The sequence below is a fragment of the Schistocerca cancellata genome, chromosome 9, assembly GCF_023864275.1.
Source record: "Schistocerca cancellata isolate TAMUIC-IGC-003103 chromosome 9, iqSchCanc2.1, whole genome shotgun sequence".
NCBI classification, from domain to species: Eukaryota; Metazoa; Arthropoda; class Insecta; order Orthoptera; family Acrididae; genus Schistocerca; species Schistocerca cancellata.
In genome coordinates this window covers 12,772,248-12,799,944 of record NC_064634.1, presented here as the reverse complement: position 1 = coordinate 12,799,944, position 27,697 = coordinate 12,772,248, and the positions used below count along the sequence as shown (strand labels likewise).

The 27,697-nt window shown below is 45.4% G+C and overlaps 1 protein-coding gene across 1 annotated transcript in view; it reads right to left on the bottom strand.

Annotated features, from left to right (window-relative positions):
- Positions 1-27,697, bottom strand: part of LOC126101591 (carboxypeptidase N subunit 2) — a 213,005-nt gene that overhangs the window by 40,391 nt on the left and 144,917 nt on the right. The window contains exon 8 of the mRNA XM_049912270.1: positions 18,744-19,003. Within this exon, the coding sequence (XP_049768227.1) occupies positions 18,744-19,003 (260 nt within the window). The remainder of the gene's footprint in view (positions 1-18,743; positions 19,004-27,697) is intronic.

The following is a 27,697-nucleotide window of genomic DNA, read 5'->3' as shown; positions in this document are numbered from 1 at the left end:
CTGTGTGGGCTCTAATCTCTCTCATTTTATCCTCATGGTCTCTTCACGAGATATACGTAGGAGGGAGCAATATACTGCTTGACTCCTCGGTGAAGGTATGTTCTCGAAACTTCAACAAAAGCCCGTACCGAGCTACTGAGCGTCTCTCCTGCAGAGTCTTCCACAGGAGTTTATCTATCATCTCCGTAACGCTTTCGCGATTACTAAATGATCCTGTAACGAAGCGTGCTGCTCTCCGTTGGATCTTCTCTATGTCTTCCATCAATCCTATCTGGTACGGATCCCACACTGCTGAGCAGTATTCGAGCAGTGGGCGAACAAGTGTAGTGTAACCTACTTCCTTTGTTTTCGGACTGCATTTCATTAGGATTCTTCCAATGAATCTCAGTCTGTCATCTGCTTTACCGACGATTTATGGAATTAACTGCTTCCAGTTGCTGCCCTTCTATATTGTAGCTGAATGATAAAGGATATTTCTTACTATGTATTCGCAGCACATTACACTTGTGTATATTGAGATTCAATTGTCTTTCCCTGCACCGTGCGTCATCAATTCGGTGCAGATCCTCCCGCATTTCAATACAATTTTCCATTGTTACAACCTCTCGATATACCACACCATCATCCGCAAAAAGTCTCAGTGAACTTCCGATGTTACCCACAAGGTCATTTATATATAATGTGAATAGCAACGCTCCTACGACAGTCCCCTGCGGCAACCTGAAATCACTCTTACTTCGGAAGAGTTCTCTCCATTGAGAATGACGTGCTGCGTTCTGTTATCTAGGAACTCTTCAATCCAATCACACAATTGGTCTGATAGTCCATATGCTCCTACTTTGTTCATTAAACGACTGTGTGGAACTGTATCGAACGCCTTGCGGAAGTCAAGAAACACGGCATCTACCTGTGAACCCGTGTCTGTGGCCCTCTGAGTCTCGTGGACGAATAGCGCGAGCTGGGTTTCACACGATCGTCTTTTTCGAAACCCGTGCTGATTCCTACAGAGTAGATTTCTAGTCTCCAGAAAAGTCATTATACTCGAACATAATACGTGTTCCAAAATTCTACAACTAAGATGATGTCTGTTCAAATCTCGCGCGAGTCGTCTAAGAGTGGCGCCGATAGCGCTACCATGAGGATGCAAGTCACGTTTGCTTTGTATACTCGCCGTAGCAGTCGTGGGCGTTAGTCGCCTCTGAGGTTGAACGTGTCGAGCTGATGGTGGCCGAGAAAGCCTTTAAAGCGACGAAGACGCCGTTACCAACACCTCTCTGAGTTTTATCGAAGTCGTGTAATGGGGCTACGAGAAGTTGGACATTCCTTCTGCGAAACTGCAGAAGACTCGGCAGGAATGTAGCCACCGTGCATGACTGCTGGCAGCGGTTGTCACGGGAATGTACGGTGGGCTATGTGGCTCCACCGAGAGGAACACCATCGTGTTGGTCGTGCGGCTATCGCGCATTGTACTGCATCTGCAGCAGCAATGCGCACCACAGTGAGAGAACAAACTCTAACAAACCGGTTACTTCAAGGACAGCTCCGAGCCAGATGTCCTGTAGCGTATATTCCACTGACCCCAAGCCGCCACCACCTGCGACGGCGTCAAGCGAAAGGTCACTGGAGGGCAGGCTGGAGGTCTGTTACGTTCCCTGTCGAGAGCTCGTTCCCCCTCGGTGCCAGTGACGAACGTGCGTTGGTCAGAAGTAGACCAGCTGAGGAGCCGCGCCAAAGCCGCCGATCTGACGTCGATCTGTTGTAGAATTTTAGAACATGTCTTTTGCTCGAGCATCATGTCGTTTTTGGAAACTCAGAATCTACTATGTAGGAATCAACATGGATTCCGGAAACAGCGATCGTGTGAGACCCAACTCGCTTTTTTTGTTCATGAGACCCAGAAAATATTAGATACAGGCTCCCAGGTAGATGCTATTTTTCTTGACTTCGGGAAGGCGTTCGATACAGTTCCGCACTGTCGCCTGATAAACAAAGTAAGAGCCTACGGAATATCAGACCAGCTGTGTGGCTGGATTGAAGAGTTTTTAGCAAACAGAACACAGCATGTTGTTATCAACGGAGAGACGTCTACAGACATTAAAGTAACCTCTGGCGTGCCACAGGGGAGTGTTATGGGACCATTGCTTTTCACAATATATATAAATGACCTAGTAGATAGTGTCGGAAGTTCCATGCGGCTTTTCGCGGATGATGCTGTAGTATACAGAGAAGTTGCAGCATTAGAAAATTGTAGCGAAATGCAGGAAGATCTGCAGCGGATAGGCACTTGGTGCAGGGAGTGGCAACTGACCCTTAACATAGACAAATGTAATGTATTGCGAATACATAGAAAGAAGGATCCTTTATTGTATGATTATATGATAGCGGAACAAACACTGGTAGTAGTTACGTCTGTAAAATATCTGGGAGTATGCGTGCGGAACGATTTGAAGTGGAATGATCATATAAAATTAATTGTTGGTAAGGCGGGTACCAGGTTGAGATTCATTGGGAGAGTCCTTAGAAAATGTGGTCCATCAACAAAGGAGGTGGCTTACAAAACACTCGTTCGACCTATACTTGAGTATTGCTCATCAGTGTGGGATCCGTACCAGATCGGGTTGACGGAGGAGATAGAGAAGATCCAAAGAAGAGCGGCGCGTTTCGTCACAGGGTTATTTGGTAACGCTGCAGACCCTGCAAGAGAGGCGCTCTGCATCGCGGTGTAGCTTGCTCGCCAGGTTTCGAGAGGGTGCGTTTCTGGATGAGGTATCGAATATATGCTTCCCCCTACTTATACCTCCCGAGGAGATCACGAATGTAAAATTAGAGAGATTAGAGCGCGCACAGAGGCTTTCAGACAGTCGTTCTTCCCGCGAACCATACGCGACTGGAACAGGAAAGGGAGGTAATGACAGTGGCACGTAAAGTGCCCTCCGCCAAACACCGTTGGGTGGCTTGCGGAGTATAAATGTAGATGTAGATGTAGATGCACTGCAGCTGCACCTGCAGCTGCGGTCTGGAGTGCCGTTTCGTGTCGAGTTGGAGCACCTCGCGGTTATCCCGTGCACCCTGACTGCAAAATTGTAAGTCAGTCTGGTGAATCGACCAGTTCTGCTGCCATTCGTGTACAGCATTACAGGGGGGCGTTTTCCAACAGGATAACGGCTGTTATAACCCAACATGCTCCGCAAAGTGTCGCAGTTTGCTTCGGCCTGTCTCTAGACGAGCACGTATAGGATATCAACTCCAGCGTCATCCGCAAACAGCATTAACCGTCCCTGTACTGACCGAGCAAGTGCAGTAGGCACTGAACTCGCATACCACAAACTGACATCCGGCACCTGTATACACGTAACACAGTGCAGACAAGACTGCACGCTTGTATTCAACGCTCTGGTGGCTACACCGATTATTAGTGTACCAGCATTTCACATTTGCAATTGCTTATCGTGTGCTTAGATTAACCTGTGATCTTGCAGTGTTAATCACTTACATATCTCACTTAGGCAAATGTATTTCTGAAATTTCATTTCTCTACATTACTTATTTTTTTGTGTTTCGATTTTTTTCGTCAATATATTCGAAAATCATTATTATTAACAAGCTTCGCTAGCTATGAAAGCTTTTAACTGTTGATTTTAAAGTGCCTTACGAGAAAGTTCTGCCTTAGCACTTAATTTTCCATTTCCTCGCTCATAGAATTTCCGTATCTTTTCTGATGTTGTCAAAGAATATTAAGCGAGGTGTTCTGAGAAATATTTGTCCTTTATGAGTTCCGTAAACAGTTGGAGGATTATCCTTCCGTCCGGATAGTGATGGGTGTATCCATACAAACCAAGTAACCTATATTTAATTTTGAATATAATGTCTGGCTCCCCATATAAACTACAGACTTCTGCGTTTTTCGACATTTACCTGTCGTTTTATCTTGGATTCCTCAAAACAACTTTCTCAAAATTTACCTCTCAAAGATTTTTAGTTTCACCTTCTCAAATTTTATTGACGTCTAACTTTCACAGGCGTAAATATTACAGCATTATAATCTTGCTGAGGTTAAAAGCTCCTCTTTATATTTTTTCTGAGTCTGCAAAACACAGTGTGTAAGAAACAGAAACATATAGTGTTTTGCAGAAGGCAGTTTTTAAATACCCAAAAAATGCGAGAACGGATGTAATAAGAATTTCGTAAATGTGAATCTTTGAATTTATTGAGATTAGTCTGATTTTCCGTTATGTCCAACACTGCTGCATATGCCAGCACGTCAAACCTGTGTTCCCGTTTCTCCCCCCCAAGAAGTGGACTGCCGGTTCCTCATTGGGCGCCTCCGCAGGTGACACACCACATGTAGAGAAACTGGGAAACGTTTTCCACGGAGGACCATAACCAGCAGGTGCTGCTATGCAGATATATTTAGACTCTTCAAAATCTACAGGAAGAAAACTTGGAAAACATGTTACCTGGCACTCCTGCTTAGGGGCTGACCATAGAGATAATGATCCAGTCAGGGACTCATTTTATGGTAAATCTTAATTGCTATGGACCTGAAAAACAATGTAACTCGATAAATCAGAAATCTGACAGCCAAGCGAGTTAAGGGTAGCATTTAGGGTACATATGAAATCTGTATAAAGCTACACTGAAGAGCCAAAGAATCTGGTACACATCGCGTATCTCCCCCCCCCCCCCCACCCCGCGAGCAAGCAAGCAGAAGTGCCGCAACACCACGTGACATGAAATCGACTAATGTCTGAAGTAATGCTGGAGGGAACTGACATCATCAATTCTCCAGGGCTGTCCATAAATCCGTAAGAGTATGATGGCATGGATTTCCATTCTGAACAACACGTTGCAACGTATCCCAGATTGTTGTTGTTGTTGTTGTTGTTGTGGTCTTCAGTCCTGAGACTGGTTTGATGCAGCTCTCCATGCTACTCTATCCTGTGCAAGCTTCTTCGTCTCTCAGTACCTACTGCAGCCTACATCCTTCTGAATCTGCTTAGTGTATACATCTCTTGGTCTCCCTCTACGATTTTTACCCTCTACGCTTCCCTCCAATACTAAATTGGTGATCCCTTGATGCCTCAGAACATGTCCTACCAACCGATCCCTTCTTCTAGTCAAGTTGTGCCACAAACTTCTCTTCTCCCCAATCCTATTCAATACCTCCTCATTAGTTATGAGATCTACCCATCTAATCTTCAGCATTCTTCTGTAGCACCACATTTCGAAAGCTTCTATTCTCTTCTTGTCCAAACTAGTTATCGTCCATGTTTCACTTCCATACATGGCTACGCTCTATACAAATACTTTCAGAAACGACTTCCTGACACTTAAATCTATACTCGATGTTAACAAATTTCTCTTCTTCAGAAATGCTTTCCTTGCCATTGCCAGTCTACATTTTATATCCTCTCTACTTCGACCATCATCAGTTATTTTGCTCCCCAAATAGGAAAACTCCTTTACTACTTTAAGTGTCTCATTTCCTAATCTAATTCCCTCGGCATCACCAGACCTAATTGGACAACATTCTATTATCCTCGTTTTGCTTTTGTTGATGTTCATCTTATATCCTCCTTTCAAGACACTATCCATTCCGTTCAACTGCACTTCCAAGTCCTTTGCTGTCTCTGATAGAATTACAATGTCATCGCCGAACCTCAAAGTTTTCATTTCTTCTCCTGGATTTTAATACCTACTCCGAATCTTTCTTTTGTTTCCTTCACTGCACTCTTATAACTGCCATCTGGTTTCTGTACAAATTGTAAACAGCCTTTCGCTCCCTGTATTTTACTCCTGCCACCTTCAGAATTTGAAAGAGAGTATTCCAGTCAACATTGTCAAAAGCTTTCTCTAAGTCTACCAATGCTAGAAACGGAGGTTTGCCTTTCCTTAATCAAACTTCTAAGTTACATCGTAGGATCAGTTTTGCCTCACGTGTTCCAACATTTCTACGGAATCCAAACTGATCTACCCCGAGGTCGGCTTCTACCAGTTTTTTCCATTCGTCTGTAAAGAATTTGTGTTAGTATTTTGCAGCCGTGACTTATTAAACGGATAGTTCGGTAATTTTCACATCTGTCAGCACCTGCTTTCTTTGGGAATAGAATTATTATATTGTTCTTGAAGTGTTAGGGTATTTCGCCTGTCTCATACATCTTGCTCACCAGATGGTAGAGTTTTGTCAGGACTGGCTCTCCTAAGGCCGTCAGTGGTTCTAATGGAATGTTGTCTACTCCCGGGGCCTTGTTTCGACTCACGTCTTTCAGTGCTCTGTCGAACTCTTCACGCAATATCATATCTCCCATTTCATCTTCATCTACATCCTCTTCCATTTCCATAATATTGTCCTCAAGTACGTCGCCCTTGTATAGACCCTCTGTATACTCCTTCCACCTTTCTGCTTTCCCTTCTTTGCTTAGAACTGGGTTTCCATTTGAGCTCTTGATATTCTTACCAGTGGTTCTCTTTTCTCCAAAGGTCTCTTTAATTTTCCTGTAGGCAGTATCTATCTTACCCCTAGTGAGATAAGCCTCTACATCCTTACATTTGTCCTCTAGCCATCCCTGTTTAGCTATTTTGCACTTCCTGTCGATCTCATTTTTGAGACGTTTGTATTCCTTTTTGCCTGCTTCATTTACTACATTTTTATATTTTCTCCTTTCATCAATTAAATTCAATATTTCTTCTGTTACCCAAGGATTTCTACTAGCCGTCGTCTTTTTACCTACTTGATCCTCTGCTGCCTCCACTACTTCATCTCTCAAAGCTACCCATTCTTCTCCTACTGTATTTCTTTTCCCCATTCTTGTCAATTGTTCCCTTATGGTCTCCCTGAAACTTTGTACAACCTCTGGTTCTTTCAGTTTATCCAGGTCCCATGTCCTTAAATTCCCACCTTTTTGCAGCTTCTTCAGTTTTAATCTACAGTTCATAACCAATAGATTGTGGTCAGAGTCCACATCTGCCCCTGGAAATGTCTTACAATTTAAAACCTGGTTCCTAAATCTCTGTCTTACCATTACATAATCTATCTGAAACCTGTCAGTATCTCCAGGCTTCTTCCGTGTATACAACCTTCTTTTATGATTTTGGAACCAAGTGTTAGCTATGATTAAGTTGTGCTCTGTGCAAAATTCTACCACGCGGTTTCCTGTTTCATTTCTTAGCCCCAATCCATATTCACATACTACGTTTCCTACTCTCCCTTTTCCTACTACCGAATTCCAGTCACCCATGACTATTAAATTTTCGTCCCCCTTCACTATCTGAATAATTTCTTTCATCTCATCATACATTTCTTCCATTTCTTCGTCATCTGCAGAGCTAGTTGGCATATAAACTTGTACTACTGTAGTAGGTGTGGGCTTCGTGTCTATCTTGGCCACAATAATGCGTTCACTATGCTGTTTGTAGTAGCTTACACGCACTCCTATTTTGTTATTCATTATTAAACCGACTCCATCATTAGCCCTATTCGATTTTGCATTTATAACCCTGCATTCGCCTGACCAAAAGTCTTGTTTCTCCTGCCAGCGAACTTCACTAATTCCTACTATATCTAACTTTAACCTATCCTTTTCCCTTTTTAATTTTCTAGCCTACCTGCTCGATTAAGGGATCTGACATTCCACGCTCCTATCCGTAGAACGCCAGTTTTTTTTCTCCTGATAACGACGTCCTCCTGAATAGTCCCCGGCCGGAGATCCGAATGGGGGACTATTTTACCTCCGTAATATTTTACCCAAGAGGACGTCATCATCATTTAACCATGCAGTAAAGCTACATGTCCTCGGGAAAAATTACGGCTGTAGTTTCCCCTTGCTTTCAACTATTCGCAGTACCAGCACAGCAATGCCTTTTTGGTTAGTGTTACAAGGCCAGGTCAGTCAATCATTCAGACTGTTGCCCCTGCAACCACTGAAAAGGCTGCTGCCCCTCTTCAGGAACCACACGTTTGTCTGGCCTCTCAACAGATACCCGTCCGTTGTGGTTGCACCTATGGTACGGCTATCTGTATCGCTGAGGCACGCAAGCATCCCCACCAACGGCAAGGTCCGTGGTTCTTGAGGGGGCGTATCCCAGATATGCTCAATAATGTTGGAATTTGGTGGCCATCGGAAGTATTTAAACTGAGAAGAGTGTTCCTGGAGCCACTCTGTAGTAATTCGGGTCTTGTGTGGTGTCGCATTGTGCTGTTGGAAATCCCCAAGTTCGTCGAAATGCACAATAGACATGAATGGATGCAGAGGAACAGACAGGATGCTTACGTATGCTCACCTGTCAGAGTCGTACCTAAACGTATCAGGGGTCCCATATCACTTCAACTGATCACGCGCCACACCTTTACAGAGCCTCCACCCTGCTGACATGCAGGGTCCATGGATTCATGAGGTTGTCTCCATACCCGTAGACGTCCATCCGCTCGATACACTTTGAAACGAGACTCGTCCGACTAGGCAACACGTTTCCAGTCATCAACAGTCCGCTGTCGGTGTTGACGTGCCCGGGTGAGGTGTAATGCTCTGTGTCGTGCAGTCATCTAGGCTACACGAGTGGCCCTTCGGCTCTGAAAGCCCATGTCGATGATGTTTCGCTGAATGGTTCGCACGCTGACACTTTTTGATGTCCCAGCAGTCAAATGTGTAGCAATACGGAACGGTTACACTTCTGTCACACTGAACGATTCTCTTCAGTCGTTGTTGTTCCCATTCTTGCAAGATCTTTTCCCGGCCATAGCCATGTCGGAAATTTTATGTTTTACCGGATTCCTGATATTCACAGTACACTAGTGAAATGGTCGTACGGGGAAATCCCCACTTCATCGCTATCTCTGAGATGCTGTGTCCCATCGCTCGTTCGCCGACTATAAAAACCACCTTCAAACTCACTTAAGTCTTGATAACCTGCTATTGTAGCAACAGTGACAGATCTAACAACTGCGCCAGACACTTGTCTTATAGAGGCATTTCCGACCGCAGCGCCGTATTTTGCCTGTTGTATTTGAATACGCATGCCTATACCAGTTTCTTTGGCGCTTCAGTGTAGTATGATATGAACTGTAACTGACGAAGTCTCCAGGTACACAGTACGTAATTCCGTAAATAATGTTCATATCGTTCCACATTTAGAGTTTTATTGAGCGCAACGAGGCGGTCACATGCTGACTACGAAAAAGATCCCCGGCCCGTGGCACCGCCTACTTCATTCTTCACTTTGGTGTTGCAAAAATTGGACGTTCACCACACCCAAACCCTTAAACCTGATTGTCCCAGGATAGAGCGTGATTCATCACTCCAAATCATTCGTTTCCAGTCACCCAGTGTCCATTGTCGGCGTTTCTTACACCACCTCAGGAATCTCTTAACACTGATTACAGAAACGTGTGGCTTACGAGGAACTGCTCGACCCTTGCAGCCCATTATTCTTAACTCTCTACGCACAGCCAGTGTGTCAGTTGGACTCCCGGTAGCACTTTGGAACTCTCGAGTGATTGCTTCCACTGATTTCATGTCTTTACAATCCCCCTCCCTCCTCCCCGTAGTACTCGACGATCCCTGTCCTTCGGTACACAAGGTCCGCTTGGCCTTGTTTTAGCTGTGCTGGTTCTTTCGCCAACTTCCCAGCCGCGTTGAATCGGGCAGCTTCAGAAGAGTTTAAATGTCCCTCATGGATCTGTTCCTCAAGTGACACCCAGTGACTACTTGACGTTGGAACATAACGAGTTCTGCTGACCGACAAATTCTGCCTTTGCAGTTATACTCGCGGCTGCGCCACTCGTGACATGTAGCGGTCAACTCCGTCGTACAGATGGGTGTCCGGAAAGGCTACTTTTGATCAGATAGTCTATACGGATTTTGCATCTCCTCGGTATAATTTTGTGAGCAATGCCTTAGACCAACTAACAAGGGCCTGTTTTTGAGCTTCGGTCAAATTGTGCGGAATCCTTCGGGAGGAAGTCTTTTTCACCGCTAAATCTTCGTGCAAAATCGGACGTACTGCCCACTTCGATAAGCATCTGTCTCACGGTACGACACATGCAGATGCTCTCTTGTCATGTTACGCACGAAATCGATGCTTTTTTTTAACAACTGATTCTGTTCGATCTCGCGAAAGCCACCTGTGACGGAAGAACGACCACGACGAATGACAACTGCACGTAGTGAGTGACATATTACCCAAAGCTGGGCCAGCTGATCCGTGGCAGTGACACGGAATTAAACATTAACGAAAGTCATAAAAGAGTTAAACGACAAAATTGTTGACATGAAATTTCCATACCTTCAGAACATTGTTTTGTTGAATCGCGCACTACACGCAAACTGTTCGCTCTGTTTCTCCGTTGCCGTTATTGTATCAAACACAGATAATTAATTTTAAAACAGCAATATTATGATAAATATCAATCGTGAAAACTTAAAAGGTAACTCTCGTGGACGAGAGCAGTAACTTTCTTGCTAGTAAATAAACTGTTGGCAATTAAAACTGCAACATCATGAATGCGGCATGCACCGAGCGTCATATTAGTAAGAATTGCGGTACAGAGACGCACACATACATTAAAGCAAAACCATACCAAGTAGGTAGAAGTAACGGCATCTGCATTCTTTACGCACACTCTCGAACACTGAAAATAGTGCATCGAGAGGGAAGAAAGGTACAAAGGCGAACTTTGCAGACAAGCACTGTGAGATCCGATGTGCAAATTATCCAAACTTGGCACCCGTCTGCATGCCCATACACCTTGCAGTGGACGTCTCATACATGTGAGGTCATTTCTCGACTCGAGGAGGGCGTTAGGATGTTCAGGAAGCCAGGTCGACGTGTTAGACGACATTTCTCACAGTTAAGACTCTTTGAGAGTCATCGGCATGAGAACAGCACTCTGGTCGGCACGCCGTGTGTTTCTCCAGGTCGATCACTGGGACTGCTCCAACAATGTTGGGAGAAGGGGACATGAGATGGCATGCACGTGCAACGTGCTGGGTGGAGCGACCAGGAGGGGAGAGGGGCCAGAGGATCGAAGGATCGCGCCGCAAAGTGATCAGGGGTCCTACAGCACGATACAAGCAGATGTGCGGGTCCCAGTTGTTCCACAAACCATTTCCACGTGCCTTGCGAACGTGAATTTGCAGTCCAAGCGCCCTTGTCGTGTGCTGTCTTTAACAACGAGACACCAGCGACTCCACCTACCAGTGGCGCCAAGCCAGATCGAAGTATGCTGCCACAGATTGGCAAGACGTCTGCTTTAGTGATTAATCTCGATTCGTTTTGGGAACGTATGATAACCGTATGCAGGTGTGGAGGCAGTCTGGAGGACGGTACAGTTCCAGCCACGCTGCGAGTTGAAACATCGCCAGCACAGCCGGCGGTAATGGTCTGACGGGCCATGGCCTACGATGAGTGGTCCCCTCTAAACGTGGTACGTGGAACCTTAACGGGCCAGCGTTACATTGACGATATTTGTCAGTCCTATGTGGGACCTTGCCTTCGGGGTCTACCAGCGGCACTTTTGCAGCAAGATAATCGTCGTCGACATACAGCTCGAGTTGTTCAAGCCTTCCTACTTAATGTTCCCACCCCCCGTGGCCGGCTTTCTCCCTGGACTTGTCCCCTGCAGAGCATGTGTGGGACCAGATGGAACGCCGGTTGTCACTCTGTACATGTCTTGAAGGTGTTCAAGATCTGCGGGCCGGTATGCTTCTGACATCTAATCAACTCGATGCCGGACCATGTTGCGGCATGTACTGCAGTAAGAGGTACTCCATGCACTATCGATGGGCCACTGTACTTGTCTACTTGTACTGATTGCATCTGTTTAAATGTCTTTGCCGCGCGGGATTAGCCGAGCGGTCTGAGGCGCTGCAGTCATGGACTGTGCGGCTGGTCCCGGCGGAGGTTCGAGTCCTCCCTCGGGCACAGGTGTGTGTGTTTTTCCTTAGGATACTTTAGGTTAAGTAGCGTGTAAGCTTAGGGACTGATGACCTTAGTAGTTAAGTCCCATAAGAACAAAAATAAATGTCTTTCTTTTAGGGCAAAATGAATCTCTCATCTGTATCATTATGTCCAATAAATTGCATTTCGATCTGATGCTGTCCTCTTGATATAAGGAAAGATTATGTAGCGTGTTTCCCATTTACAACTCGCATTTGAATGATAGCTGTTTATGATAGGATACCGTTATGCCTCGCGTAAGAAGGGGTAACGTCTACTGTGTCTGAATTTGATGGTGGCAGAATCGTAGTAGAGCCAGACTGTGAATCATCGTCTTGCGATATCGCTGCTTCTGTTGGTCGGGATCCGACAGTTGTTATGCGAATGCGGAATCGATGGGTTTGGGAGCGCTATTGTCAGTGCCACGTAGGACCTTGACGGCGTATCGTGGGTAGTTGGCTTCAGAAAATGGTCTTGTATTCAGCAAGACACGCATCCACATGGACAGTGCGGCGCCGTCTTGACAAGCACGGACTGGCAGCATGGTGACCACTGCCGCAATTTTTGCGCCACGATTACTTTTCACAGGAGTGGTCCGACGATTTCTTTTCCGTCGGCACTGGTTGTGCATACAGCATCAAAAAGGATCTATCTGCACGTGGAGTATCCAAGGAGAGCAGACGTTGTCAAATTCCATTCGTCACGGTCATACTGGACCGCCACTTGGTGTGACACTACGGAGTGCCATTGGTTACAACAATTCGAATAGCCGGTAATTTGCACAGCAACGATTACGTTTCTGACGTATTATGGCCCTTCGCCATTGAGCTGTGCCCCGACCTATCTGTAGCACGTTTTTGAGACAAAGATACTGGTGTACGGAACTGGCCATCGAGAGGGCGCGCTTGTGCTGGAAAGGGGCGATTTGACAGTACGGCGCTGGACGAAGCGGAGGGAGATGTACACTGAAGCGGTGCGGTGTTAGACCGTGGCCTTCTGGCTTCCAAGGCTCCTGGGTTCGATAGAAGACGTCGCGGTCACACAAGACGCGGGGCGTGAAGAGTGTAATGCTGGTTGGGACGTCTGGTTGGAACGCAGCCGAGCAGACGGAATGGTCTGGTCTGCTGCAGTAAGATCGGCTGTTGGAAGTGTCACGTGTTGCAATTACGTCTGCTAATGGTGCTTAATCTTCATTTGGGTCCATCTCTTCGAACTCTTGAGCAATAAATAAATTGCAGAAAGTGTACCAACCTTATCATACCTTCGAGATGTCTGAGATGCTACCTTTCAGCACGATAGCGCAAGACAGCATGTTGACACCATGGGATGACGCACCATATGATCATTGTTCACTTCGACTCCATGACAAGCCGTGTTAGAACCCTTGTTGCTGTTGTGAGTTGTCGAGTCTGCACAGGATACTGTGGTCAATGTGCAGTGACCACTTTTCCAACGAAGTGCCAGGCATAAGGTGAGGGTTTGCCCACTTAAGGCCGATTGCCGATGCGCTGCGATAGCAGAATCGTGACCCATGACCTGCAGTTCTTCTCAAACAACTTTACAGAAACTACTTGGCAAAAAATCATTTTTGCGTTACTTATAGCTTCATATGTCACCTTCATGATGATGTGCCCATCATTTCGTTAACGGTCATTGTTACTGAGATATTTCCATTTAAGTAAGACAATGCGCAAAATTCTAAAAAGATTTCAACGGAAATTAGGGGGCGCTACGATTTTGTGTTTGATGCATATTACATAATATGTTGCTGCATATGAAATTCAGACAACGTATTGAATTTTTGTTTGGACTTGGCTGCAGGCCTCTATCTGTCACCAATCTCGAGAGAACTGATCTGATGTAGCACACACATTTGTGACTGTAGATGCCAGCGGCAAGCTGGAATGAAACATGCACAACATTCCTCATATTTCATAAACCATTTCAGACTTCCAAATGACTTTTGACAAATGATAGCACACAAGGAGGAGACTATTTTTCCGTATTGTTATTATGCAAAACTTCATTATCTACCCTGTTATTTCACTCACTACAGACTTGTCCGATGGAAGAATTTAATATGTAATGGCTAACGATAACTGATGAAATGAGAAATTATGCGCATTTTGGAACAGCAAGTGATCAACAAGTGAAGACATTGCACGCTTATTTTAGTACCGAGAATGTGCTTTTTTTATTAGTTATTGATGTTAATTTTAGTGAGTTCCTCACTTGATAAACTTAATTCTCTCGCAGTTGCGTCTACAGAGTTTCTACATCTACATCTACGTAGCTACTCTGTAAGTCGCCGTACGGTGTGTGGTGTAGAGTACCCTGTGCCACTACTTGTCATTCCCTTTCCTGTTCCACTCGCAAATAGAGCCAGGGAAATTCCACTATCTATATTCCTCCCTATGAGCCCTAATTTGTAGTGTCTTATATTTGTGGTCCTTACATGCAATATTCACTCCTGGAAATTGAAATAAGAACACCGTGAATTCATTGTCCCAGGAAGGGGAAACTTTATTGACACATTCCTGGGGTCAGATACATCACATGATCACACTGACAGAACCACAGGCACATAGACACAGGCAACAGAGCATGCACAATGTCGGCACTAGTACAGTGTATATCCACCTGTCGCAGCAATGCAGGCTGCTATTCTCCCATGGAGACGATCGTAGAGATGCTGGATGTAGTCCTGTGGAACAGCTTGCCATGCCATTTCCACCTGGCGCCTCAGTTGGACCAGCGTTCGTGCTGGACGTGCAGACCGCGTGAGACGACGCTTCATCCAGTCCCAAACATGCTCAATGGGGGACAGATCCGGAGATCTTGCTGGCCAGGGTAGTTGACTTACACCTTCTAGAGCACGTTGGGTGGCACGGGATACATGCGGACGTGCATTGTCCTGTTGGAACAGCAAGTTCCCTTGCCGGTCTAGGAATGGTAGAACGATGGGTTCGATGTCGGTTTGGATGTACCGTGCACTATTCAGTGTCCCCTCGACGATCACCAGTGGTGTACGGCCAGTGTAGGAGATCGCTCCCCACACCATAATGCCGGGTGTTGGCCCTGCGTGCCTCGGTCGTATGCAGTCCTGATTGTGGCGCTCACCTGCACGGCGCCAAACACGCATACGACCATCATTGGCACCAAGGCAGAAGCGACTCTCATCGCTGAAGACGACACGTCTCCATTCGTCCCTCCATTCACGCCTGTAGCGACACCACTGGAAGCGGGCTGCACGATTTTGGGGCGTGAGCGGAAGACGGCCTAACGGTGTGCGGGACCGTAGCCCAGCTTCATCGAGACGGTTGCGAATGGTCCTTGCCGATACCCCAGGGGCAACAGTGTCCCTAATTTGCTGGGAAGTGGCGGTGCGGTCCCCTACGGCACTGCGTAGGATCCTACGGTCTTGGCGTGCATCCGTGCGTCGCTGCGGTCCGGTCCCAGGTCGACGGCCACGTGCACCTTCCGCCGGCCACTGGCGACAACATCGATGTACTGTGGAGACCTCACGCCGCACGTGTTGAGCAATTCGGCAGTACGTCCACCCGGCCTCCCGCATGCCCACTATACGCCCTCGCTCAAAGTCCGTCAACTGCACATACGGTTCACGTCCACGCTGTCGCGGCATGCTACCAGTGTTAAAGACTGCGATGGAGCTCCGTATGCCACGGCAAACTGGCTGACACTGACGGCGGCGGTGCACAAATGCTGCGCAGCTAGCGCCATTCGACGGCCAACACCGCGGTTCCTGGTGTGTTCGCTGTGCCGTGCGTGTGATCATTGCTTGTACAGCCCTCTCGCAGTGTCCGGAGCAAGTATGGTGGGTCTGACACACCGGTGTCAATGTGTTCTTTTTTCCATTTCCAGGAGTGTATATCATCCTACTATATTGTGTAAGTACACTGATGGCCATTGAAATTGCTACACCAAGATGAAATGCAGATGATAAATGGGTAAACATTGGACAAATATGTTATACGAGAATTGACATGTGATTACATGTTCACGCAATTTGGGTGCATAGATCCTGAGAAATCAGTACCCAGAAGAACCACCTCTGGCCGTGATAACGGCCTCGATACGCCTGGGCATTGAGTCAAACAGAGCTTGGATGGCGTGTACAGGTACAGCTGCCCATGCAGCTTCAACACAATACCACAGTTCATCAAGAGTAGTGACTGGCGTATTGTGACGAGCCAGTTGCTCGGCCACCATTGACCAGACGTTTTCAGGTGGTGAGAGATCTGGAGAATGTCCTGGCCAGGGCAGCAGTCGAACATTTTCTGTATCCATAAAGGCCCGTACAGGACCTGCAACATGCGGTCGTGCATTATCCTGCTGAAATGTAGGGTTTCGCAGGGATCGAATGAAGGGTATAGCCACGGGTCGTAACACATCTGCGATGTAACTTCCACTGTTCAAAGCGCCGTCAATGCGAACAAGAGGTGACCGAGACGTGTAACCAACGGCACCCCATACCATCACACCGAGTGATACGCCAATATGGCGATGACGAATACACGCTTCCAATGTGCGTTCACTGCGATGTCGCCAAACACGGATGCGACCATCATGATGCTGTGAACAGAACCTGGATTCACCCGAAAAAACGTTTTGCCATTAGTGCTCCCAGGTTCGTCACTGAGTAGACCATGGCAGGCGCTCCTGTCTGTGATGGAGCGTGAAGGGTAACCACAGCCATGGCCTCCTAGCTGATAGTCCACGCTGCTCCAAATGTTGTCGAACTGTTCGTGCAGATGGTTGTTGTCTTGCAAACGTCCCCATCTGTTCACTCAGGGATCGAGACATGGCTGCACGATCCGTTACAGCCATGCGGATAAGATGGCTGCCATCTCGACTGCTAGTGATACGAGGCCGTTGGGATCCAGCACGGCATTCCGTATTACCCTCCTGAACCCACCGATTCCATATTCTGCTAACAGTCATTCGATCTCGATCAGCGCGAGCAGCAATGTCGCGATACGATAAACCGCAATCGCGATAGGCTACAATCCGACCTTTATCAAAGTCGGAAACGTGATGGTACGCATTTCTCCTCCTTACACGAGGCATCACAACAACGTTTCACCAGGCAACGCCGGTCAACTGGCGTTTGTGTACGAGAAATCGGTTGGAAACTTTCCTCATGTCAGTACTTTGTAGGTGTCGCCACCGGCGCTAACCTTGTGTGAATGCTCTGAAAAGCTAATCATTTGCATATCACAGCATCTTCTTCCTGTCGGTTAAATTTCGCGTCTGTAGCACGTCATCTTCGCGGTGTAGCAATTTTAACGGCCAGCAGTGCAGAACGAGTCGAATGCCCCTATTCGACATGCTGTATAAATTAATCTGCCAAATATATGATACTGGAGAGCTGCCTGAGGACTTCATAAAGTGTATTATTGTTCCATTACCAAAGAAAATGCCAGCAAAATCGTGTGCACAATACAGAATCCTCAGCCTAACATCACATGCATCAAAAATTTTGACGACCATCCTCCTCAGAAGAATTGAAGGGAACGTGGAATGCATGCTCACAGAAGACCAGTTTGGCTTTAGAAGAGGGAGAGGTACGCGAGAAGCCATTATGGCCCTAAGGCTCATAATAGAAAAAAGAATGGAAAAAGGAAAGGACACCTACATAGCATTTATTGACCTCGAAAAAGCCTTTGATAAGGTTGAATGGAAAAAGCTATTCCAGATATTGAGGGAAACTGGAGCTAAGTATAAGGACAGGAGAACGATATGGAACATATACAAAGAAGAGGTGGCAATAGTGAGATGTGGGGAACATCAACAACAAGCAAAAATTAAACAGGGTGTGAGACAGGGATGTGCACTGTCCCCTGTCCTCTTTAATATGTACATACAGAAAGCAATGGACGAGGTCAGAGAAAAGTTAGGACAAGCTAATGGAATCAGGATCCAGGGAAAAATAGTTGATATGCTGCGTTTTGCGGATGACATTGCTGTCCTAGCGGAAAATGAGGAAGAATTACAAGTAGTGTTGGAGGAAATGGAAAACACTCTTGCTACACAGTACAACATGAAAATTAATAAGTCAAAAACAAAAATCTTAGTTGCAAGCAAAGAAAATAATCAAGCAATTACGAATATAAGGCTGAATGGAGAGAAGCTGAAAGAAATACAAGACTTTGTCTACTTGGGAAGCAGAATAACATCAGATGGTCGTAGTAGGAAAGATGTAATAAGTAGAATAAATCAGGCAAAGATTGCATTCTATAAAAGGAAAGGACTCCTCACATCAAATATGGTAAGTCTGTCGTTAAGGAAGCGGTTAATAAAGACTTTTGTTGGGAGTGTGCTTCTCTACGGCAGCGAAACCTGGACACTTGGAGAGGACGAAAGAAGAAGGATTGAAGGATTCGAAATGTGGTGTCTGCGAAGGATGTTAAAAATTCCATGGACGGCCAGGATGACAAATGAAGAAGTCCTGCAGAGAGCGGAGGAAGTTCCAGTTCTTTGGAAGACGGTCAAGAAGAGGAGAGATATATGGATGGGACACATTCTGAGACATGAAAGTCTTCTCCACACTATAACGGAAGGCCTTGTGGAGGGCAAAAGGGCAAGAGGCAGACCTAGAAGAAAGTACATAAGCCAGATAATGCAGGACCTAGGATGCAGAAGTTTCACGGAATTGAAGAGGCTGGCCGACAATCGCACTGAATGGAGAGCTGCTGCAAATCAATCTTAGGATTGGCAACTTAAGAAGAAGCAGCCTTAACGGCCGGGCAGGCCAGCAGCGCGGTACAGTTAGGGTTGTGTGTACTGACAGCTTGAGCAGGCTGGGCGAGTGCGCCAGCAGGCGGCCGTCGAAGCCGCGCAGCAGGTTGTTGTTGAGCAGCAGCGTGGTGAGGTTGTGCAGGCCGCGCAGCGCGCCCGCCGACAGCTGCTCCAGCGTGTTGGCGAACAGGAAGAGCTTCTGCAGCGCCGGCAGCTGCGCGAAGGCGCCGTCGGGCAGCCGCGACAGCAGGTTCTGGCCCAGGTGCAGCTCGCGCAGGCACCACAGGCCGCGCAGCTCCTCGCCGCTCAGCTGCAACACCCGCACCCACGCCCACACTCTGCTGACACCGTACAGGAACTTACTGGGCGACAGTTGTCCACCTGTATCAAATAAACGTGGCAGGGGTAAAATACAGGCAGCGAAAGGCTATTTACAAACATGATCGATATGGAGCCGAAGGCTCATTCGTGTACCCTTAATGACTGCACGACACAAAGCTTTACGCCTCGTTTGGACCCGTCACCAACGACAATGGACTGTTCATGATTGGAAACGTGTTTCCTGGTCGGACGAGTCTTGCTTCAAATTGTGTCGAGCGGATGGACATTTACGGGTATGGAGGCAACCTCAACAATCCGTGGCCCCTGCACGTCAGCAGGGGACAGTTCAAGCTAGTGGAGGGTCTGTAATGTTGGGGGGCGTGTGCAGTTGGAGTGATACGGGATCCCTGATACATCTAGATGAGCCAAAGGCTCATTTGTGTACCCTTAATGACTGCACGACACAAAGCTTTACGTCTCGTTTGGACCCGTCACCAACGACAATGGACTGTTCATGATTGGAAACGTGTTTCCTGGTTGGACGAGTCTTGCTTCAAATTGTGTCGAGCGGATGGACATTTACGGGTATGGAGGCAACCTCAACAATCCATGGCCCCTGCACGTCAGCTGGGGACAGTTCAAGCTAGTGGAGGGTCTGTAATGTTGAGGGGCGTGTGCAGTTGGAGTGATACGGGACCCCTGATACATGTAGATGAGCCGAAGGCTCATTCGTGTACCCTTAATGACTACACGACACAAAGCTTTACGCCTCGTTTGGACCCGTCACCAACGACAATGGACTGTTCATGATTGGAAACGTGTTTCCTGGTTGGCCGAGTCTTGCTTCAAATTGTGTCGAGCGGATGGACATTTACGGGTATGGAGGCAACCTCAACAATCCGTGGCCCCTGCACGTCAGCAGGGGACAGTTCAAGCTGGTGGAGGGTCTGTAATGTTGAGGGGCGTGTGCAGTTGGAGTGATACGGGATCCCTGATACATCTAGATGAGCCAAAGGCTCATTCGTGTACCCTTAATGACTGCACGACACAAAGCTTTACGCCTCGTTTGGACCCGTCACCAACGACAATGGACTGTTCATGATTGGAAACGTGTTTCCTGGTCGGCCGAGTCTTGCTTCAAATTGTGTCGAGCGGATGGACATTTACGGGTATGGAGGCAACCTTAACAATCCATGGCCCCTGCACGTCAGCAGGGGACACTTCAAGCTAGTGGAGGGTCTGTAATGTTGAGGGGCGTGTGCAGTTGGAGTGATACGGGACCCCTGATACATCTAGATGAGCCGAAGGCTCATTCGTGTACCCTTAATGACTGCACGACACAAAGCTTTACGCCTCGTTTGGACCCGTCACCAACGACAATGGACTGTTCATGATTGGAAACGTGTTTCCTGGTCGGACGAGTCTTGCTTCAAATTGTGTCGAGCGGATGGACATTTACGGGTATGGAGGCAACCTCAACAATCCATGGCCCCTGCACGTCAGCAGGGGACAGTTCAAGCTAGTGGAGGGTCTGTAATGTTGAGGGGCGTGTGCAGTTGGAGTGATACGGGACCCCTGATACTTCTAGATCCGACTGTGACAGGTCACACGTACACAAGCATCCTCTCTGATCACCCGCATCCACTCATGTCCATTGTGCTTTCCACGGACTTGGGCAATTCCAGCAGGACAGTGCGACACCCCACACGTCCAGAATTGCTCTAGAGTGGCTCCCGGCAACACTGTTCTGAGTTAACACTTCCGCTAGCCATCAAACTTCCCAGAAATGAACTGTTCAGAAAAGATCTCCGCCCGCTCGTACTCTTACGGATTTATGGACAGCCCTGAATGATTCGTGGTGTGAGTTCCCTCCAGCAATATTTCAGACATTTCAGACATTGCGACACTTCTTAGAGCTCGCGGGGGCTCTACGCGATGTCAGGCAGATGTACCATTTTCTTTCGCTCTTCAATGTCGTTCAGATATTCCCCCTCCATGACTAAACCCTAACATGTTTCCTTGATATTCTTAACCTCTTTCTAGTACTAGTTTTACCTTTCATTTTTTCGCTGCTTGTAAGAGAGTTCCCGGACTCTTTAGGATGTTCGCAGGCACTTATCCATTGTCTTCTCTCAGTCAAGCTGTTAGAGATGTCTAGACAAAACTAGCAGACTTAAGCATCTCTTGAACCTATTGCCTTATTTGGCAAATCTGACCCTTTCAAAGTAATAATTGTCTAGATGTATAGCCGCATCATGTTCTCAAATAAAACAATTGTCACTAGATGGGTAAACGCTATATTTATCCTTTCAGTGACACTTATTTGAGGATATGACCCGGCTGTATACCCAGAATACTTTCATAAGCTGCGGTGTAACCACCTCGTTGTGTGTTTTCAACAAAAAATAATTCAAAGTAAATTCCTTTATGAAATATTAATTTTTTCAATGCTACCTGAAACAAATGTTCTTGAACTTTGGTGGGTGTGTAAGTCAGTTTGTTCAAAATAATAAACGTCGACCAGATCCTATGATCATTGTGTTGCATCGCTGCAGCTGACGCTTCCTGTATGTTTCTTAAGCGAAAATGTACCAGAGAACACTCCGTTCTCAAAAAACGTGAAAAGTCACTTCTGGTGTACAATTTACCAGGGTATTACGTCACAGAGTGCTGCCCAAGATCTTACATCATACTAGACCAGCCAAACGATTTCTCGCTGGTTTTATGTACTCTTGCTAAGAACTGACGTTGTGTTGCCTTCAGTTAATTCACTAATTACAATTACTAAAATTCTTGATGATTACAAAAACTCTTATCATCCAGTGGTAACAATTAAAATGCAAGGGACGTGAGACAAAAACAATTACATATCTCTTATTTTCATGGAAAAATATGTGAAATGAATAAAAGTGCTTATTAATTTTTGTTAATTACTCTGAAACTACATCATCCCAACCATTTTTATCATGTTTCCTGTTTTAAATATGAGTAAATTATTTTTTAGTGGGAACAGAATTTCAATGTGTAATACAGCAGCCATTTAGGTTGCTGCTTTCATTGTTAATCTGGTTTCGTATTATGAATTACAGTAATTACGAGGTAATTAGATGTTGTTATGTTAGCCAATAGCATAGCAACCTGACAGTATGCCGAACAGAGTCGTTACGTGATTCAGCCATTGCAACCACAGTACATTTGGTATCTCTTTTGTTACACGATTGTTCGTAAATGAAAAGCCCTGATTATAATCGAACGAATTGACAATACACGGCCCTACCATGGACGTAATATTAGTAAGTACTTTGACAAGAAGTTGCAGAAAATTACGTTACAGAGCTCAGAAGGCGAAATTACTTATATTGGGCCCAACTAATGACATAACAGTTGATCATGCAGTCCAAATTAGCTTCGAAATTTTATGAAAATTGAGCTGTTACGTTTCAAAGCCTACGCAATTATACTGTGCCCTTAACCAAACACTACCACCGTGTTCTTAACCAAACACCCCCATAGCCATCCACGACACTGCGACCTGCTGAACGGCACGTTGTCGGATTCAGAGTATGAGAAACTTCCAAATTGTGCTTCCACAGAGGATCAATAAATATGGTTGTATTAAAACATAGTATTCCATTCTCTCAGTTAAGGCAAGTGATTTTCAATGAGCATGAATTTCACCAACTGAACTACAGTTTCGTGCAAAAATGAAACAGAACTCGTCTTATAACGTATCACTCGCCTGATAAAAGTTATGTGTCGGCTGTAGCCTAACATTTAGCCACAATTTCCGCGATAGATAAGTTATCCATTATCTGATATAGAAGTCGATTCAAAGTAAAGTATTCGTGTAAACAAATATCTACGCTGCGATACGATGCAGCTGTGTCGTTTGCTGCGCGAATCATCGTCGCTAATCAAAAAAACTTGTCACACCACTTCGATTTGACGATTAAACCTCGAGAGCATAGTCACACACGGCTGCATTTATGGTTTCTAAAATAAAAAGAACTACCATTAACAGCCAGGAACAAAAGCTGAAAAGTTTGTAAGAAAGAAAGAAAACCCTCTAGTTAACATTTCTCTCGTCTAGGATGATTGTACAAAAGTTGCTGTCCAGGAAGAGAAACGAAAAGTGTTATTTATAGACAAGCGTAAAAACGAAAATATTAAGAACTAGCTCGTGATTAAATAAATTATAACTCTCTTTATATCAGAGGCTACCTGGCGAATTGATATGAATTCCTCAGCGTTTAATGTTGTGAGAATTAATTAAAACAAGACTCCGTTGATTTTGCTAGGTTTAATGAGCTGAGAATAGTGTATAGATAGTGGAGGCACAAAGTTCATGGAGAGATTTAAACCGTTTCATTTTAGGATGTACTTAATACGCACCACAGAAAAATACATTGTGGATAAACCATGCAGAAAATGTGGGTTCCTCGGACAATAACTATTAAAATCGTAAGTATTCTTCTGAAGTCAGAACGATCTCTAAATTAATAGTTCCTAACTCGACACCTACCAGGAAGAGACATAAAAGTCTATAACGGAGATTTGTAGATTTACATATGCTTAACGTTTAACCGTAGTCACTAATGTTAAAACGGTCTCGTAAACTGTTGTCTCATTTCTGACACAAAGTAAACAAGAAAATGTATAATACGTTTCTTGAAGATGCTGATTTAAATTGAGGCCAGTCTATGTTCAGAAAAAAGACAACAACAAAACACGAAGGACGAAACAGTCATCAAGGAAAACACTTGCTGAGTTAGAATACCCAGTAAAATTGCTGCACATTTATTAAGATATATGAAACATACATGAGAAATTGTTTACATATTTGAAGTGGTGTTTCGGCATTAAGAATGTTGTATGAAATGCAGCTTTTATGTTGCTTCTAAAAATCTTACAAACAAGAAAAAGCCTTGAGATTCTGAAATAAATTTGGATAATTCGAATTTAAGTGAATAATGTGGATATAGGAAATGGACGCAGAGCACAATCAAAGATCACAAAAAAGAGAGCTGCTTGCTGTGAAGATAGTATATAGCTAATACAGACAAATAAACGGAAGCTGACACAGATTTGAAAGTAGATCACTTGCAGCAGATGCAGTAGTATGCAAACTAAACGATGAAGCTTTCAAATGAAGCGACAAAAATGACGCAGATAAAGTCATAAGAAAAGACAAGTGGAAAGACTATTACAAAAAACTGTTGACGAAGAGAATAAAGGACAATATAACGCAATAGTTGTGGGAAGAAAATCAGGAAGAAACAGATGAAAATAATGTAAATACAACAGAGATGAAGGTGAAAAAAAGTCTTAACTTATTTGTTTATGTTTTCATTATTCTTCTGACTGGTTTGACGTGGCACACCACGACTTCCTCTCCCGTTCCAGCACTTCGGCTGAGAGTACCTCCTACACTCAACGTTCTCAATTATTTTTTGCATCTACTGCAATCTCTGTCTCCCCCTACAGCTTTTACCCCCTACCACACCCTCTAGTACTTCGGGAGTTATTGGCCGATGTATTTAACACACGTCCTGTCATCTTGTGCCTTCTTCTAGTCAATATCTTCCAAATACTCCTTTCCTCAGCCATCCTATACAGAACTTCTTCACTTCCTACCAGTCCTCTTAATATTCAACATCCTTCTGCAACGCTTCATTTCAAACACGCCGATTCTTGTGTGTGTGTGTACTTGTTTTTCTGGGTATTTGCGTGTACATAGCATTGCATGCAGGTGAATCGTGGACTATATTACTATATATATTTTTCCCATGATTCACCTGCATGCAATGCTACGTACGCGTGCGTACATACCCAGAAACGTCTTCCTTAAATTAAGGCCTATGTTTGAAACTAATAGAAGTATTTAACGAAGAATTTCCTCGTTGTCTGTGCTAGTCTGCCTCTTACGTCCTCGCTTTGTCCACCAATAGTAATGAGTAGTATTAAGCAGTTGCAGCACTCTCTGTGCGTTCGATTCCTGCTAAGTTTTCAAGCAACTCGATACCTGAAAAATAAAGTTAGCACCTAAATCCGGACAGAATACTCTTCCACGTGACGTTTTCAGACGACATTCTCGCGTGGCCTACATACATAATCTGTAAACTAAAAGTAACTCGGAGCATGTTTCGGTTGCCACTTAAATAATAACTCGAACGAATTTAATGTTTCCAGAATGTCTGACCACTGATTTAATTTATCATATGTCAGCAACATACTGAGTTAGCCCTGAATATGGCTACTGCATAAATCGAACACTGTGATAGACTTGACACCAGCACTGTCGTGTGAACCAGGGCACGATTGAGCCACTCTCGTGCCGAATTGGCCAACACGTATCTGTCGCCATGTGGAGAATCCGTGCCACGCAAGTCCATCTTCGGTACCACATCACATGGTAGAACATGCTCGTCGCCCTAAACAGCCTTGCTGTTGTGTCGGAACGTCTGACTTCTGTCACGTTCATGCCCTATAGGAGCCTCAACCAGTCTATCACGGCAGGTACTGAGTGCTTAAAATTACTTGATGGGTCACAATTCACACACTGGAACCGAATTCATACACTCGGATCTCTTAGTGTCACGCGCATCATATAGTTTCAAATCCCCGTCCCGCCAACCAATTTAGATTTCTCCCGTGAAGATTAAGGTGAATGTCACGTTAGTACCTGAAAAAAGACATGAGTTCTTTCCTATACTCCTCCCTTTCAACTCAAATATTCGCCCCCACCCTCACCCAAATCCAGAGCATCCTAGCTTGTGATCCGTCTCGAATGTTCTCATTGTCGATAGGGAGTTACGCCCTAACATTTCTTCCTTCCGCGACAATAAAGAGTACATACAGGGTGTTTCAAAAATGACCGGTATATTTGAAACGTCAATAAAAACTAAACGAGCAGCGATAGAAATACACTGTTTACTGCAATATGCTTGAGACAACAGTACATTTTCAGGCGGACAAACTTTCGAAATTACAGTAGTTACAATTTTCAACAACAGATGGCGCTGCAAGTGATGTGAAAGAGATAGAAGACAACGCAGTCTGTGGGTGCGCCATTCTGTACGTCGTCTTTCTGCTGTAAGCATGTGCTGTTCACAACGTGCAAGTGTGCTGTAGACAACATGGTTTATTCCTTAGAAGAGAGGATTTTTCTGGTGTTGGAATTCCACCGCCTAGAACACAGTGTTGTTGCAACAAGACGAAGTTTTCAACGGAGGTTTAATGTAACCAAAGGACCGAAATAAAGGATCTGTTTGAAAAATTTCAACGGACTGGGAACGTGACGGATGAACGTGTTGGAAAGGTAGGGCGACTGCGTACGGCAACCACGCAGGGCAACGCGCAGCTAGTGCAGCAGGTGATCCAACAGCGGCTTCGGGTTTCCGTTCGCCGTGTTGCAGCTGCGGTCCAAATGACGCCAACGTCCACGTATCGTCTCATGCGCCAGAGTTTACACCTCTCTCCATACAAAATTCAAATGCGGCAACCCCTCAGCGCCGCTACCATTGCTGCACGAGAGACATTCGCTAACGATATAGTGCACAGGATTGATGACGGCGATATGCATGTGGGCAGCATTTGGTTTACTGACGAAGCTTATTTTTACCTGGACAGCTTCGTCAATAAACAGAACTGGCGCATATGGGGAACCGAAAAGCCCCATGTTGCAGTCCCATCGTCCCTGCATCCTCAAAAAGTACTGGTCTGGGCCGCCATTTCTTCCAAAGGAATCATTGGCCCATTTTTCAGATCCGAAACGATTACTGCATCACGCTGTCGGGACATTCTTCGTGAATTTGTGGCGGTACAAACTGCCTTAGACGACACTGCGAACACCTCGTGGTTTATGCAAGATGGTGCCCGACCACATCGCACGGCCGACGTCTTTAATTTCCTGAATGAATATTTCGATGATCGTGTGATTGCTTTGGGCTATCCGAAACATACAGGAGGTGGCGTGGATTGGCCTCACTATTCGCCAGACATGAACCCCTGTGACTTCTTTCTGTGGAGACACTTGAAAGACCAGGTGTACCGCCAGAATCCAGAAACAATTGAACAGCTGAAGCAGTACATCTCATCTGCATGTGAAGCCATTCCGCCAGACACGTTGTCAAAGGTTTCGGGTAATTTCATTCAGAGACTACGCCATATTATTGCTACGCATGGTGGATATGTGGACAATATCGTACTATAGAGTTTCCCAGACCGCAGCGCCATCTGTTGTTGAAAATTGTAACTACTGTAATTTCGAAAGTTTGTCTGACTGAAAATGTACTGTTGTCCCAAGCATATTGCAACAAACGGTGTATTTCTATCGCTGCTCGTTTAGTTTTTATTGCCGTTTCAAATATACCGGTCATTTTTGAAACACCCTGTAAGTCGCACTATAGTTTCAACACTTAAGTGCGCCTTTCTGATAGGCAAAACTGAAAGTCGTTTCGATTAGTCAGCGTACCGAAAGCGATAACCACTGTGACTCAGCAAGCAGCGTTGCCACACGCATGCAGATGACAGCTTGTTTCTTCTCTGACACTGTAACGAAAGCGCATGACTCTAACTCCTGCCAGGACAACATTTTTTTCCCTAACTGTTACCATTCTGACCTGTTCAGAATACTTTCCTGTCACGACCTGTTCTTTCTTTGAGGTATAAATGGAACTACGAA